The sequence below is a fragment of the Lissotriton helveticus genome, chromosome 7, assembly GCF_964261635.1.
Source record: "Lissotriton helveticus chromosome 7, aLisHel1.1, whole genome shotgun sequence".
In the NCBI taxonomy this organism is placed as follows: Eukaryota; Metazoa; Chordata; class Amphibia; order Caudata; family Salamandridae; genus Lissotriton; species Lissotriton helveticus.
In genome coordinates this window covers 1,424,561,142-1,424,578,988 of record NC_136068.1, presented here as the reverse complement: position 1 = coordinate 1,424,578,988, position 17,847 = coordinate 1,424,561,142, and the positions used below count along the sequence as shown (strand labels likewise).

The 17,847-nt window shown below is 44.6% G+C and overlaps 1 protein-coding gene across 1 annotated transcript in view; it reads right to left on the bottom strand.

Moving 5' to 3' along the window:
* LOC144770329 (myosin-4-like) overlaps positions 1-4,330 on the bottom strand; it is a 62,239-nt gene extending 57,909 nt beyond the window's left edge. The window contains exons 1-3 of the mRNA XM_078654761.1: positions 4,281-4,330; positions 1,898-2,114; positions 1,657-1,800 (exon numbers count right to left, since the gene is read on the bottom strand). Of these exons, the coding sequence (XP_078510887.1) occupies positions 1,657-1,800; positions 1,898-2,101 (348 nt within the window). The 5' untranslated portion in view covers positions 2,102-2,114; positions 4,281-4,330. The remainder of the gene's footprint in view (positions 1-1,656; positions 1,801-1,897; positions 2,115-4,280) is intronic.
* Positions 4,331-17,847: the final 13,517 nt, after the last annotated feature.

The window sequence follows — 17,847 nt, the reverse complement described above, 5'->3', positions numbered from 1 at the left end:
TATATATATATATATATATATATATATATATATATATATATATATATATAGTCATGTATGTATTATAACTTCAAGGCCTGATTCACAAGCCTTAGCTTTAAATTTGGAAATGCACACATCCTATAGTTAGACCTAAGTCTTGCATATGTTTACAGTTTTTTACGAATTCACAGTAATTTCAGGATCATTTATGAACATTGAGACAGGTCGGAGTTTGTCGTAAGTACTCCTGTTCAGGTCCATGCAGCTTTTTCAGAATCTCTGCATAAAATACATTTCCATTCAAGGAATCAATATGAAAACAATTTACTTAATCACTGATTAATCTCCAAATCCGTCATGAATACTCACTCCGGGACCTTTGACGGACATTAGTGTCTTAAACAATACAAATCTGATCTTACTATATTTTCCACGCTGGATCCGCAAGCAAAAAGAGATATGGATGTGAAATGGCATTGCCAAAATACAGAATAACGTGCACAAAATCCTATCATTGAAGTTATATACATCATATATAAATTATTGCACATTTTGCAACGTTCAGCAGATTTCTTATTCCTCTTATTTTTGGGGGGTATGGGGAGGGTTCATTACTCTAATTCACAATTGCTGCAAAAAAGAATGTTCTCGAGAACATAAATTAAAATTCCAGCAAGCCAGACTAATCCCTATATCTTTCCAAAGTAGGTTGATTCAGTACCCTGTAAATCAGTAAGTACGATATGTTAAAACTAAAGCTATTATTTAAAATTACTGTTATGATGTGGCATGGTCTGAGAACAATTTTTAGAAAAGTATCTAAAATGTGGAATTATCACCTGGTATACAAGAAACAGCTGCTGGCTCTGGCTTGCTCTAGGATACCCCTGGCACTGCCTTGCTACACCAGAGGTCATGAAAGCTGTGACAGGAAGAGCAAGGATATAGTTTTACAGGAGTCCTTTGTCTTTCATGTTTGTATTTCTTACTCATTACCTAGTCCGCTTAGTAGTAGCTAGCTGAGGGTCAAAGAATAAGACAATTTGTGATCTCACCAGGAGTCAAAATGTGTGCGATCTCATTGATATTATCCCGTAATTTGGTAAAAGAATGCCCCTGTATGTAAGTAAACAAAATAGATGAAGCTAAATGTGAGAGCTCTGTATCCTGCTAGTAGAGTGATTGAAAACTGTTCATACAGTACATTTTTTTGCCCCGAGCTGCGACCTCAGAGCAGCACTTTCTGTCATACAATATTACTACTTTTCAACCATTCCTAAACATACTTGGGGAATTTATTACCTTCCCCAAAATATTCCAGGACTGGAGTTGGAATACTAAATATGCCTCCTGGAATAGTTGGGGGATATCTGCTAAACATTTCCGAATATTCTGTCTGAAATCAGTCCTATTAGAATGTGTTAGAAAACTTGAAATTCCATCATAACAATATTGATATCAGAATGACACAGCAAATTTAAACTAAAAATGTCAATCGCCGTATAACTGAATGTTCAAACTAAATTGATATATTTGCCTGCTGGTAGTCCACCTGATTAGACAAACAACGCAATAAGATGGTCTCTTGGTTACAATAGACAATATATTTATATGAAGCAGCATTTCACTTTGTGATTAGTACCATAAAGAAAAATAATAACCTATTTTACTTACATAGATCATCCATGCTGCATAGCGCTCCTTGAGGTTATACAACACGGTTGCTTCATTCAGGTGAGTCATCATAGCCATGTCCTCAATTTTATCATACTTAGGGGGGTTCATCGGGAATACTTGATCGTCTTTTACAGTTACAGACTGGTGAAAAGAGAAGAGAGTCAGGTGTCAAACATGCCTACGGCTGGTGTGAACCTTGGTAAACTTGAAAACATAAACCTTTCGAGTGGTCATTTACCTGGCCAGCCTCAGTCTTAACGGTGACTTTGCCACCATCTTTACTCTGGATGACACCCTTCACGTACAGCTCCTTGGGATCAGCACAAAAGCAGGATGTTTTTGCATCAAACGGACGATTCTGGTCCTCAATTCTTTCCTTCTCAGTTTTACGGAGGTACTGGGCCGCCTCCCCAAAGACGGCCATCTCAGCATCCGAACTCATGGTTGCAAAGTTCCTTCAGATGCAGAGGTATATCAATTTAGTGTGTGCCTAATCAATATTTGTATATATGTGCGTAGCAAACAGACTGTATCATCATCAAACAATGTTAACACAAGGTGGAGGGCTTCATTCACGACATCAAAGAGGTCAACGACAACCAAAGTCATCATGTATGATAATGTTATCTGGAATGACAGTCATAACAATAACATGTATATTATAAGTGCAAGCTACAGAATGGGCTAGACAACATATTTATGGTCACATCCTACCCCCCCCTCCATTTTGCTGACTGGTTTGCGGAGAAGGTGGACATGGATGCATTAGAAATTCATACTAGCTTCTATATCATGTGTTGTTATCTTGGTCTCTAGTTGCCTGTAATATTGAAACTTTAATTCATGATTTCAAGTAAACATCTGCCATTACCCTGAGGAGGGTCTTAGGGTGTGTTGTACTGTACTTTCCTTTACCACTTGTGCCACTTATTCTGAAACTAAATTGTAAGTGTGTTAATGCCACATAACTGCTCCAAGACTTTTAGCATTATTTACCAGACAATTTCTTGACCAGAGGAATCTGTTCAGTCTTCTTTGGCTAGGGTTTGACATAGGAAATCCTTCACTAGTAATCACACTCATTTTCTGTTAATGCCAAAGGTCACTGGCTAGTTTCAGCGTAGGTGACACTCAACAAGACTCTCTCTTTTTAACCTTGACTGTTGCCCCCTGGCTGACATTGTGAAATCCATTGGCTTCCTCTGTTGCATGTATGCCAGTGAAATGCCGATCACTAATGGTGGACGTAGACGTGCCCTGAAAAATTGTTCAGGGTGAACCCCTTGGAGCCAACAATGCTCCTGGCACGTTTTAGAGAAGTGTGCCAACTTGGATGGGATTCGCGCCTGCTACCTAGGCGAGATACTTGGTAGACTTGAAAAAAAGCATTCAGGCACCGTAGTTTACATTGGTTTCAAAGAAGTTGAAGGTCCATACATCGCCTTAAACAAAAACATGACCAATTATTATTTTAATTCCAGCTCTGGTGTCTGAAGTTAGACCATATGGCCTTTAGCAGCGAGTCCAGGCTAGCCCCTTTAACTCCAGTTTGCTCCCATGGTTAGGAAAGGTTGTTTGGGCACACCTACTACTAGGCTCATTCTTTGGGAAGAGGGCGTCGTCCCAGGGCACAGGCCTTCATCACTGCTTGAAGGTCACAGAATGTCATGATGCAAGATTAGAAAAGGGTGATGCTATTGAGCTCTGTGTCATCCGGGCACTCCTCTAGTATCAGAAGACATGTTTAAGGAAACTCGCACTGTAGATATAGTCAGAACGAGTAACAGGAGTGTTCACAAAATTCACCTGTCCTTTCGGAAAAACTTACACGTACTCTACGACATCGTGGGTTAACCTGACTTTGGTGCACTGTGCCAGAGGCAACTGAGGACATTCAGAACATCTCCCTACCAAGCTGCTTTGCTGATGATGGCAAACTATATTACAATACTGAATATCAAATGCAGTGCCTAATTGTGCCAATGGTTGTAGGTGGGGCCCGCTGGCACTTTATTTTGGGCACCAGAACTTATTTTTCGTCATCAGGCTTTGACCCAAAACAAAAGAAGGGGGAAAGTCAGAGAATAGGGGAAGAACGAAGGAGAAAAACACGAGTAAACACTGACAAATGGAGAAATCTTGAATGAAAAAGAACCTGCAATAGTAAGATAAAGACACAGGAAGCATAGGAAAGTGGGAGAAAGAGGCATGAGATAGAATCAAGAGTAGGCAGCCTTCGTATTACGCAACCACAATATTCGGCAGGAATGAACTTATGAGAGAAACTTTGAGCCCTGGTAATTATCATTTCACAAATTAAAACCTGACCGATTGGTATGAAACACATGGAGAAAAACAAGACCTCAGAAGCAATCAGAGCACCAGCTTTTAGTAGAAAAGGTATCCATGAGAGCACAGATAAGTGGCCAATTCATGCATGGAGTAGAAACTCACTGGTTGATATAATTTCCACCTTTGCCTAAAGTTTCCGTTACGTGATAAAGGCAGCAACCTTATCTCCGTTTTCAAGGTATTGCCTAGTGAAATATTTATATCATTAAAGTTAGTAACAGGGGTTTCACACAAGCACCGTTTCATGCAGCACTTCTTTCGGCACTTACCTTTACTCCCTCCGACAGAAATGTAAGAAGTCCTCCTGGCACCCTGGAAGCTGGAACAAACAGAGAGCACGTGTAGCTTTGGGTATTTTATAATTAGCTTCAAACATTGCTGCACATCCTGATTTAACTGTGCGATGCAGGGGGGTTTAGCGAACCGCAGCCGACAGCTAAGGCATTCAGCACTTTGCACTTGTGAATTCTCCCCTCTGGGACATGTACCAGCACATCGTGTGTAGCAGGCATTAGGTTTCACAGCTGCACAGCGCAGCCATCCTTGCTTATTCCAGGCATCTTTTCCATGCAGCAGTGGCCTAAGCAGACAGACTCTGGCTCATAATCGGCCAACTGGCTAATTACAACAGATTTTCAACACATTAAATTTAAAGTGGAAATCTTGCGTGTGTCAATGCTTGTACGGCTCAAATCAGGTACCCAGAAGAATACAGGAAGGAAACTCACGCGCCCTTAGCAGTCAGTGCTGGAAGGAAGTGGTCCCTCTTACCTCTGGAAGCTGAGCTGGGCACGGATTGGAGGTCACCTACAGACCCTGCTCTTATATAAAGTCAGATCTGCCTACTCAGCACGGCTGCCATCTATCTTTGGTCACATATTTCCTCGGGATTCGTCGATCAAATCCTAGAGGCTTTGATTTCCCTCCCGTCCGTCATGGTGGGTTATTATTGGACAACAGATGCCCTGCCCCGATGGATGCGGGTCTTCGTTTGTTCTGTAACGTGGACACTTACATCAGTCTCGTCGCGAGCCTCGGCGGAGACGGTCCTTGTTCGTCGAACTACACGAGTGACCAGGAAAGGAGAAATGATTTAGCACGACAGGACAGGACAACCAGGGAGAGTTAAAAATGACAAGAAGAACTAAAAGAACCTTGGAATTCCGCTTCAACCTACATTTTATTTTAAAACATGAAAACGTGTGCTTTCTTCCTTGAAACATTTTTTTTTTCTTTTTTGCATTTTTCTTTATTTATTTTGCCTCTATAACCTTATTATAGGCTAGAATGGTTATTTTCTTTAAAGGGCTAAACAAGATTAGTATATGGCCAAGAATTGTACGAAGCAATTCTATTAGTATCATCAATTTAGGAAATTGAGGAAAATAGATTAAAAATATAATTTGCAACACAATTTATCAAGTTGGGATTGGGGATCTTTTATAATACAAGATAAACAGCAACTCATGTGGGAGTCATTGTGGTGAGATAATCTCGACGTTGTTCGTCACGTTTCTCCCTTTTAACTGTACAACTAAACTCTGATGCACGTTTAAGAGCACATGAGCAGAGCATTAAAGTGACTGGGTTAATGAGTTTGATATATTGAGGGACGCCCGTTACTATTGGTGAGTGTGCCTGACTGTGTTTTGTTTTATGTTGTGTGATGTAAGTTAATATGATGTCATGTTATGTTACGTCCTGCTATGCTATGGAATTCTGTATAGCACATTCTTCCATTATTTGACCTTGAAGATGCGTGCATGCATAAAGTTTGTATCGCTTAGCACAATAGATATTGCATGTTTGCGTTTGTCTTTAAAGTCGCCGGTATATAGCTTGTTGGTGGCCGTTAAACCCCTTCGTTGGTATGCACGTGTCAGCTTTTAGATTTCGGATTAAAAGCCGCCCTCGTACAAAAACGGGATTTCCGCAATAAAGTCGCTCTGCGTCTTGTGTCTGTTGCTCTGTCCACGCACAACTAGAAACTAACATGGTGTGAATGCACAAAATAACAAGAGACTAACAAGGTGTTTACGCACAAGAGAGCGAGAGGCCAACAGGGTTTGAATGATCAAGAGAGAGGCAGGCCAACAAGTTGTGAATGCACAAGAGAGCGGTAGGCCAACAGGCTGTGAACGCACAAGACAGTGAGAGGCCAACAGGGTGTGAACGCACAAGACAGCAAGAGGCCTACAGGGTGTGTACGCACAAGACAGCGAGAGGCCAACAGGGTGTAATCGTAAATCATACGCTCTTATATAGCGCCTTATCACCATAAGGTCTCAAGGCGCTTGCTTTGGGAACCCGTCCTGGTCTTTCCCTGCAAGATTACCCCTACTGGGCATCCCCAAGGTGAAGACCAGGCATCCCATCGCAGTGGGGCCGTATTGGAGATTAAGCAAGCTATTGCCCAGAGTTGAAGAGTGTGAACCCATGATTCGAGTAGGCACCGAGGCGAGAATTATCGAGTCCGTGAACATTATGAGCTCAAGACCCTGCCGCGTCGGGCATTGAACCCTGGTCCTGGGTCTGACCTCTGCATCAGGGTCTGCCTCCTCTAACCGGTGAGCCACACTTCTCCACAAGACAGCGAGAGGCCAACAGGGTGTGACGCGCAAGAGAACGAGAGGCCAACAGTGTGTGAATGTACAAGAGAAAGAGAGACCAACAAGGTGTGAATGCACAAGAGAAAGAGAGATCTATAAGGTGTAAATGCACAAGAGAACGAGACACAAAGAAGGTGTGAATGCACAAGAGAAAGAGAGATCTATAAGGTGTGAATGCACAAGAGAAAGAGAGACTTACAAGGTGTGAATTTGGGGTGCATGGCCTAGTATGAAACTCTTCAGAGCCAACTTGACCCTATCCCACCATTTGACCTTATTTTTTATCAGTTTTATGTATTTATTCAAAATGTAGCTGCGATCCGGAAAATATTTTTAGCCTCCTAACGTTCCAGGAAGGTTGTAGAGGTTCACTGACAAGCTTCATTACAACCTAGATTATTTTTGTAACTGTACTGACAGATACATATTGCATGTGAACACACATTAAAGCGTGCAGATTGTAAACTGACTTCCATGTGTGGATGTACGTGTCTGTGTGTAAGGGTGGGGGTGGCTGTATTGGTGAGTATACCTGTATATGTATCTATGTATATACACATATAGACACAAATCTATTTAGATTTATGATTAGGTGTGTGCGTATACGGTACATGTGTATCAGTATTTATACTTATTTCGGTGCATGCGTAAATGACTATAGATGCGTCTGCATATACGTGTGCGTGTGTTTAAGTGGGTGGGTGGGTACATGGCCATAATATATTTACTTTAATTACTATGCCTTCTTTCGTCCCCTCACAGGCCCACCCCAGTCAGCAGCCTATCACTTTACAGGAAAACAGCGTTCATTGCACCGAAAACTTCATATGACTGATCAGCTGCCACTCCACGTCTGAGGAGGAGGAGAAGGGGTCTATTCTCACAACCTAAACACCACGCTATAATTACGGTGATGACTGACAACACTATTAGTGACAACACTCCACTGCTCAAAGGCAGTCTTCTGAAGTGATTGGGGTGATATTTTGACCCGGGCCTGGATGACAGAGTTTGCAGGAAATATATTTAAACGGCAAGGGTCATCCTTAGAGATTAACTACAAAATAATTACTGAATTGAAAATAATATGCCAAACAACTTTCCTTATAAAAATCTGATACAAATGCCCGTTCATCACCACTCCCTCTTGTACCAGAAATGATATTCAGCATGCAGGGAACAAACACCATTCTGGATATTTTTCGTGCCAAGTGTCTTCGTTTTGTGATTAAGGGCCCGATCTGCAAAGCAAATTGTTGGCCGCAAACGGCCTGATTCCCAGATTCGGGCCATTTGCGAATTAAAAAATGCTTTCTTACATGTACCAAGCCCTATTTGCGATTCGATAGCCTATTATGGAATCGCAAATAGGGTTGATTGCGATTCAGTATTAGGGAGGGGAGTGTTTACTGCGCCCTTTGTAGTACATACTCGCAGTGGTATATGTGTTATGAATAAAATGCGGTCACAAAACATTTTCATTTTACCACCAACTACCCATTCGCAAATGCGAAGGGGTCCCTAAGGAACCCCTTCCCCTTTAATGTTGATGAAAATATTTTTTAAGAGCAGGCAGTGGAGCCAAGGACCACTGCCTACTCTTGAAAAATGAAAATACATTTTTTATTTTTGAAACATCCCATTGTTCCTTTAAGGAAAATAGGCTGCATTTAAAAAAAATTGCTTTATTGAAAAGTAAACATAGACATCGTGGTATGCTGACCCCAGTAGGCCACCATCCCTGTGAGTTTAGCAACTGACAATGGGTCGCAAACCGAGACCTACCTCATGAAAATTAATGAGGTAGGTCTATTAGCGACTCACTTGGAATCCAAAATTGTGTCACAAAGACATTAGTACATGTGTGTTTGTGACTCCCAAATAGCAAATCGCAAAAGGTTGCTATTTGGTAATTGTAAAGCTAAACCTATGTACATCTGGTCCTAAATGTGTTGCAAGTTGTGCGTGACCACAGCGAGCGAGCTTGACCACCTGCAAGAGGATTTTTTTCCTCAGGGGGGTGGGTTGGTCTCCCTCCCAATAATTTTTTGAAAACATTCGCAAATGCATTTTAAGCATATTTTTCAATATCAAACCTGGTCCAATAATTGAATTGATATAGATTGTCAACAGGGTTGCATTAATCTATGAATGAAGAGTTAGATGGTGGCGAGTTGGCGGTTGATTTAGTTCAAGTATGAACGACAATTAATAAAGACTTTTATCTTTGTGGAACAAATTTTGTCAATGCAATGACCAAGGGTGGGTGTTCTAGTTTTCATTTTAGCTTCCACACTAAAGCATCATCTTCCCCAAACACTACTTCCACCGATTCCTATGAAACATGCATAGCCTGGATGTATTTAACCGAGTGTACTGATTTAGCTCCTCAAAGAATTACACACACAGCCTTAAGTTTTAATCTAAAAAAGAGAGAGAATGAGCTAACCATGCAGTGATTGAATTGCACAAAACCTTGCATCAGTCCTGGCTCCAACTTGACCGCATTGTGTGACCCTGGGCAATTACTTTTTTCACACAGCCTCTTTTCCCTTTATTGTCACATGAGAGCACATTGAAATACCTAATTTCGGGGTGTGTGCTATAAACGCAAAATACTATCATGTTACTCCGTCTACAGAAGTACCTTAGTCCACGTTTAGGGAAAAAACACACCTCGGATGGTGGTTGGGGCATCAATGTTTCTAAGTTCATAATTAGAATTGGTCTCTTTTAAAATTCTGTCACTTCAAACAATTACCACTTAATGCAATGGCATCATTTAATATACTAAACTGAAACGCTTTGCAAAGATCACATAATACAGAAATACACTGTAGCTGGCATTTTGAAGAGTCTTATTCATGTATGTACTGGGCTCTCTGAGCCAAGCAACAGCAGAACAGCCTTTTACCCCCAAAAGCCAGGATGATCAGCGCTACTCCTCATGACCTTGCAGGAGACAGGAACCACCCAAATACAAAAACAATTGGTTTTGAGGCAAGCATAAAAAACATTTGTTTTACATTGTTTATTTTTAAAGGGCCGACGCATTACAAGCAGGAAAAGAGGCCAGCATATCTTCAGCAACATGACCGCCGCCCACCAGTAGTGAACTCAGCCCCCATCCTGTCAGCACACGAGGAAAATGCCCAGTGCCAAGTAGGGCCAGCCCAGGCCTATAAGGAGTTCCCACATGAAGGTGCATCGAATTGCGACGTAAAAACAATTTGTGGCGAAATTTTAGAAAAACAGTTTTTGGGTCACTTGTTTCAAGAGGGATTTGTGGCAAAACAAAGCTTAAAAGTATTGTAATATGGAAGAGGGCATTTTTTATTTAAAACTGACACTGCCAAAGAAAATGGCCCTGCCTTGTAAATGAATATTCAAGCCTAAAGTACCTGTTTTCGCAATGGTTCTTCATGTTACACTGATATTCCTACTACATATTCTTTTGATACTCTGTACCTGCCAAAGGCAATCCATTTAAATAAAGACATACAAAAAACTCAGACAAATGTGATATTCATATTAACATTTCCCTGGAGTTTTTAAGACTTCAATCTGCACTTTCCTGGTGCAACCCGCGGGACTTTAAGCTATTAAAAGGGCTCAGATAGTAGCACTTTTGATAGCAGGCTGCAGTATCGTTGGACATTACTAGAAGTACTGTGATTCAGACACAAGTCCTCTCTGTAGTAGGCTGCAGTGCCTTCATCCCTTATTAATGGTCCCTCGAGCCAGACTCAAGAGCTTGCTGTAGCAGTCTGCAGTACCATAGGCTGTTTCTACAGGTTCTACAGGCATCCTCAATTCTGCCCTTAAATGTGTCCTTTTGTTCAGCGTGGAAAGGGACAATGGAAAATAACTGGACTGTGCTTTTGTTTTGAGTGTGCCAGCTCCTAGAGAGGTTGTGGCTTCAACATATAGTTTACATACTCATTTTCACAAGTTTAATTATTTTGTTCTTGTATGGTTTAACTAAATATGCCCAATTTGTGGTATAGCAGTTATAGTCATTATAAAGGATCCAATAGTTAAAATTATGACCAGTCACTTCTTTGCAGAAGCTACCTCTATTTATTCTACACCTGGAACACATCGCTCAGCAACTATCGCTAATGAGATGCAGAGTAGGTGTTCTCGTGCAAAAAGCCACAAAAACACCACTCCACAACATTCTCAACGACCAGCCAGATCGGCGATAAGAACCCAAAACAAGTGATAAGGCGCATTAGCAGCAGGAAATTAACACCTGCTCTGACCTGGTGTAAAGTCGGACGACAGCCTGCACCAGAAAAGGGAGCCCAGGCAGAGCCACACCTGACGGGCAACAGATGCCATGGAGCCACTGATCATGCAGCTGGGAGCCCCAACAGGGCCACAACAGCCACCACCCCCAGGACGCCTCCCCCTCGGCACCCCACTGGGCAAAGACTTATCATATCAACCGCACAAAATCATGAACAAAACAATTCGACTAATGTCGCACAATCACAACAAATAACATGCATGTGTTGTCACAAAAAGGAGCATCAGACATTCACCTTCGAATTACCAAACAAAACATTTTATTTAAAAAAACTCAAAACAACAATTTTGAAGACTCATCGCGGGTCAACTCAGGACAATCTGTAGGTCACAGCCTGCAAGACAAAAATCCAGATAGGAAGGCGTGACATGCACTCATCAAAGGACAGAGAGGGAGCGAAAGAGATAGAGAGAGAGAGGGAGAGAGAAAGACAGAAAGAGAGGGAGAGAAAGCTGGAAAGAGAGGGAGAGAAAGAGAGAGGGAGAAAGAGAGGGAGAGAGAGAAAAAGACGGAAAGAGAGGGAGAGAGAGGGAGAGACAGTGAAAAGAAGAGAGGGATAGGGAGAGAGAGTGCCGACACTGCGCACCCAGGCCTCACTGCTCACCTGCTGCCACCGATGTGTCTCCAACCACATGCTGGTATGCACTGCAGTTCAGCAGGTCTCTCATCTGAAACAGAGTTCAGATACATGAATGGCAGAGTACATACATTTGCACACGCCATCATTGCTTGTCTGCCCCTGCGCACCCAAGTACCTGCACCCCAGCCCCTCACCCCACCCAGTGGTGCATGCCTGCTCCCGCGCACCCAGGCCTCACTGCTCACCTTCCGCCACCGGCGTGTCTCTAAGAGGGCCCACAACGTGCAGGTGCAAGCCCCAAGCCCGGGGCCCACGAACATGGCACCCTCCACATCATGCAGCCTCGCTCCGCGGGCCACCATGTATCACACTTGATTCTGGGTCTTGATTTTGCTATGGCAGAGGCAGAGGACTTATTAGTGCACACGGCATCATCGCAGGCTGCACACCCGCTCAGCCCTAGAGGTGCCACTAACTCTGTGACCTGCGAGGCAATGCCACATGGCGGTAGGCCCGCACTGCCTGCTGGCTCAGGCCTACACTGCGGTCCAGCATGGCTCACACATATCTTTACCAGTCCCGACTGCCAGGATGGGGCATCATCGCAGGCTGCACACCCGCTCAGCAATTAAGGTGCACGGAAATTCACCGTCCCGTGGTGGTGTGCCTGTGCCGGCCGCAGTGTATCCGGTGCCACCAAGTCTGTGCCCTGCAAGTCATGGATCTACTATGAGTTAGTATTGTGGTGCGGATGCCATCATGTCACCTCCGGCCCTGGGGAATGTGATGTTGAAGGGCCCTAGTGCCTCATGCATAAATAATAACCACATGGATACACCCAGAGAGACAGTGGATATGGCGTCCAGCACACGCGCCCGGCCCTTTTTATTGGCAGGGTCACAAGTCTTGTGATGCGTGTCCTCGATGGGTGAGGTGTGGGTATAAACCAGCCGCGAGGTAGTGGCTGTGGCATGCATGACAACTAGACCTGTGATCAGCAGATCATTACAGGGTAGACCTGGGACATGTAGTGTTGTTGTCCCCCCCTGTGAGAGTAAGCGGAGTGTGCTGGACTGGCATATGCCAGTCCAGCGTAAGGGTTTGAACAATGACCCCGGGGCTCTGGACGTGGTTTCAAACTGGGCTGGACAAGGAAGTAACTAATGCGTGTGTCCCTGTTGTTGTGTCAGCGCCACCCGGACCACAATCAGAAATGTGTCACCCTGTGACCCAAGTCCAACGACATGAGCAACATGGACATAAGGGGGAATCAATGACCCTACATTCATTTATACTTTCACACTTGAAAGATCATAGACATGACACATCTGTGTGATTGTGAATGTTTAATGCACATTCAGTGGAGTGTTGCAGCTGGAGCAGTACAGGGCCATGCAAACCCCACTTTACAATGTTGGCCTGTGGAGGACCAGCCAGAGTCCATCTGGGAATAACAAGTCCAAAGAAGAGGAAGAGTTCAGTCTGCAGTCTGATTACTGTGTCATTGGTGATCAAACAGAATATGGCAGTCCATTGTGAGGTCCAAGGTGAGGGTTGCAGAGTGTATCAGGAGACAGTGAAAGGTGATGTTGCAGAGGGCAGAACCAAGCAGAAACCGGCCCTATGGCGGAGATGAATGCTACTGCTTCCTTCTTACTACGAAGGCAGGTTCGTCTGCATCTTTGTCCACTGCTGTTTCATGTGTCTCCAGCACTGTGTGGCACTAACACTTCAGGAGGTGGAGATGTGGATGGAGTGGTAGCAGCAGCATGCATCAGCGCAAAGCCTTGTGGCAGCAATGCCATGAGAATGGTCATGAGGTAATTGAGGAACCCAGCTACCGCTCGCTGGTGTGCAGCCGTGGCAGCTGCTCTTTCCGCCTTTGTCCGCTCCATGGTCTCCATTAACCTCCGCATGTGTCCCAACTTCCGTGGGACATCGCTAGAGCCACTCTGACTAGACAGTTGTTCTTGTCTCTGAGTCAAGACTCCAACGATGTCAGCCACGGTCTGCTGGAGAGCATGCAGCAGACTATGGGCGTCCATTAGGGACTGTGAGTGGTCCCTGATGGGACTTGGACTCCCACGTATGGCATCTAGTTTGGCTGCCATGCGGTCAAACCCCACCCGCACCTGTTCAGCCAGATTCTCATGGCACCCAAACACACGGTGTTGGAAGGCCATATGTTCTTCGTGGGGATCCTGGGAGGCAGCCATGGTGGTGGGTGCTACCTGCTGTGTGCTCTGTGCAGGGGGTCGGGGCTCCTCGTACCAGCTGGGCTGCCCTGCTCCTGGAGGTGCACAGTTGATGCTCTCCACGAGCTGTTGGAGGGCGTCGGAGTCAAAGGTGTTGTGGTCCTCTTCGTCATCAGATAAGAGATATTCGGGCTGCTCTGCAGACTGTGTTGGATTTCCCTCTGCAATGTGTTCACATGTATGTTGTCACATTGTACATGTTTTCATGCAGACGGAATGACTTTGTACATTGTGGCTGTTTGGGAGGAGCTGCCTAGTAGATGCGGGACAGTGGACATTTCGACAACATCACAGATGTGTGTTAGTACTTGTACATTATCAACTCACATGTCCCTGCAATTCCAAATGTGATTGGCCAGTTTCTATACACTTGCAGCACCAGCTGTGTCCTGTGTTCTGTTGTGGACGTGTTGCGGTTTGTACCACATCGTTGTCAATGTTGATGTGCTCTGTATGTTATTTGTGTGTGATGCGTTTTGGGAGAGTCGCCCCTGCAGCTCTGATTTTGCTGCCCCTTATACCTTTCAGGAAGGAAAAAACCCATAGTTCGTGAGAAACTCGCTGTGTACGAGAGACCTACAATGTGAGGGTAGTGTGACAAAGGAGTATGTCTGTGAAGGAAGGAGGGGTATGGTGAAAAGGGTGGAAAAATCTACTAACTTGCGGCATATAATGGCTCCGACGGGAAAGAGTATAAATGCGATGCGAGTCAAAAGACTGGTGGAGGAAGTGTACGAATATCAAAACATGCAGGTGTTTTGTGTGAAATGTAAAAAGCTGGTGGAGTACTAATCAATCATACCTATGATGGGAAAAACTGCCTCTGTTTGCTAATCTCTTTATGGGTACCCTCGAAGCAGATCTCATCTGGGGACCCAAGGGGGCTGAATTCATTGACTCAATAATATTCTGGGGTCGTTATATACATGATTGCATTCTACTATGGTCTGGCACCCAGGAACACCTACAGAAATTCTTCCAACATCTCAACACCAACACATGGCAAATGAGGTTCACTATGAATTCGAGTACATCGCAGGTTGAATTTCTGGATGTTGAACTCTATGTCAAGCAAGATGAATTACATAGCGGACTTTTTAGAAAAGAAACAGCCTGCAACGTAGTCCTGCACGCCACCAGTTCTCATCCCAAACACCAGATACAGGCCATACCCTATAGTGAATTCTTGAGAGTAAAAAGAAATTCTTGCCAGACTGATAACTTAGACACTGGCTCCAAGGAAGTATGGGTTCTAAAGGATCAACGTGCAGAATAAGGGTTTTATGGACATGAGACTACATGTCCTGCACAAAGAACGGGTCAAAGTCTATTGCACTTTTGCTACTTACTTTAGCACCAATGGTAGATGCAGAGACCCACTGGATAGCAGCGGAAGTGACGCTGTAAGACTTTGTTAAATGTCCAAAGAGGAATATGACGCCAGCAGAATAACTCAGCTGATCACAGAATTTCCACCAGTGTCAGCCAACACTAAAAGTCATCCCCCCCAAAATAAAACAAACATACTGTGCACACCGCTTTGGGAATACACAGGCGGTCAAGTAAGTGGATGTATAAAATATACGTGCACTGCTTTGGGAATACGCAGGCTGTCTAGTAAGTGGATGTGTCCAATATAAAGTTACATATAATCCCAATTCATTCATAAACAAGAACTAAGGGAATACGATTTAGACATAATGACTGTACAGAGAACCATGTGACCTCGGGTCTGACCAATGGCTTACGCCTTCTGTCCTCACGAGAGGACAGATGCAGTAGAACCACATTCCGCATTTAATGCAGAGTTTGGCTCACTGTTGGGTCTTAAAGCAATCGGGCAACCAAGGTGCCAGGTAGGCGACACCAACCTGCCCTCCCTTTTATTTTAATGAGAATGTACATGACAGGCTTAAGATTTCTGCATACTGCTTACAGCTTCAATTGGTTATGAACAGTTCTTTAAAAGTGATAAATTTTTACTCTGCAGAACAAATGAAAGTACCATAATACTGTAATCAATTTTAAGTGGAGGAATAAACCATGCGAGAACGATCTGGGCTTAAGTGAAATTAACAACCTATGCACCCTGCTTACCTGCATGCTAAAAGCTTAAACACACCTGCAAAATACAATGTACACATTTTAAGAAATTCAACTACTAGTACAATAGATGTAGTGGATACAAAATCATAGTTCATACTTAAACGAGAATAAATAGCATTACCATACGCACACTTGTCCGGTTTCCCCAAGCGACACAAACACACAGGTGACAGCAAAGTGTGGAACAGCAGTTTCCTCCAGAAAAGTCTGAACTAAATGTTTCAAACCGCAGAAGTGTAGAATACTAAAATTACACTGGTTTTCGATGAAACACACACCTTCGGCGCGTTCATAAACCACCTTTCTGACACCTCAACAAAATATAAAGCCCCATGCAACAAGTTTACATTTTGCTCAATCGTAAACAACCCAAGGCACACATTTGCTTTATCTCTCAGGTTCTCGTGCTTTAAAGACCACGTGCATTACAGACAAAATACCCATTAAGGTTTAGGTCCCTCGAGCCACACTCAAAATTCCTCTGAATGCTTAAAAGAGCATGTGGGCAGTCTAATCTATGGAACGAGGCACCGTAAGCTTATTTTGGGGCCCACCAGTAGGGGGCGGGGGGGAGCACTGACCAGAGACACAAAAATGGTGTGACAAAGGCACACCTTAAACATCCCAAAACTTGGCCTGTGCCGAACAAAGCTATGCCTCACTAAATATGAACAGCCTAACAATCCCCCACCCCCACTCCTAAATGGTTCCCCCAAAATTGCACAGCAAACAAACATCCCACCTGCAACAAACCCCCCTGCCTAACTAACTATAACTTGACCTCAGTATTCTTCACCACCTACCATACAGCCCAGGCCTCTTGCACTGCTCCCCTTTTAACTAGGAGAAGCACCACCTCTAGCGCAGCACACCAGCACCTGTTCCAGCGACACAAAACAAACTTTTCCGGCTCCCAGCAGTCCTCCGGTGCACCAACTTCCAAGAAAACCCCTCTGACCAAAAAATTCCCTCTCCAAACAGAAAAAAACTAAAAACCTTTACCAAAAGGGAGGGAGGGTGGGAAAAAACTCGCCCCTACACCGTCCCGAGACCGGCAGCAGTGTCACTTCCACCAAAATGGTGGATAGTGACACAAAATGCCCGGTCTTATAAGACACCCAGCCCAACCAGCCCAAAAGGATCCCAAAACCCCGCCGCCAGCCCAACCAGCCCAAAACACTTCCCGCTGTCTTCTCCGTGTCCCCCCTCCCCCCTACGGCCCCAAAAGCCCCCGGGGGAGGCAGGCCTCCCGATGGTCGGTCGCCCCCCCCAAATCCCCATTGGGGCCCACCAGTAGGGGGGGAGCACTGACCACAGACACAAAAATGGTGTGACAAAGGCCGCTTTATTGGAAGCAGGGGCACCTTAAACATCCCAAACCTTGGCCTGTGCCGAACAAAACTATACCTCACTAAATATGAACTGCCTAACAATCCCCCACCCCCACCCCTAAATGGTCCCCCCAAAATTGCACATCAAACAAACATCCCACCTGCAACAAACCCCCCTGCCTAACTATAACTTGACCTCAGTATTCTTCACCACCTGCCAAACAGCCCAGGCCTCTTGCACTGCCCCCCCTTTTAACTAGGAGAAACGCCAGTCGAAAGCCGCCTAATGACTTTCGACCCCCCCATAGGACTCCTGCTCCCTCGGATACCTGCGCACCCCCAAGGCCACATCCAGAGCCTCGTTCACCTGGACAATGTACAGCTCCATCCCGTACCGCGATAGGTGAACCCCATCCTCCATAAAGAAGTACACCGCCCCGTATCTCAGCTCAGGGTGCTCCATCCTACCAATGCCCTCTCTGGCACAGAAATCCCTCATCTCCCTGTTTATCTTCCGCCTCATCCTATCTATGGCCCCTGGGCGCTCTGCTCCCCTCCAGCACCTCCTGGGGATAATCTCGGACCAAATCACATGACATCCTGACCATTGCCTCCTTATCTCCAATAAGTCCCGCTTCATCTG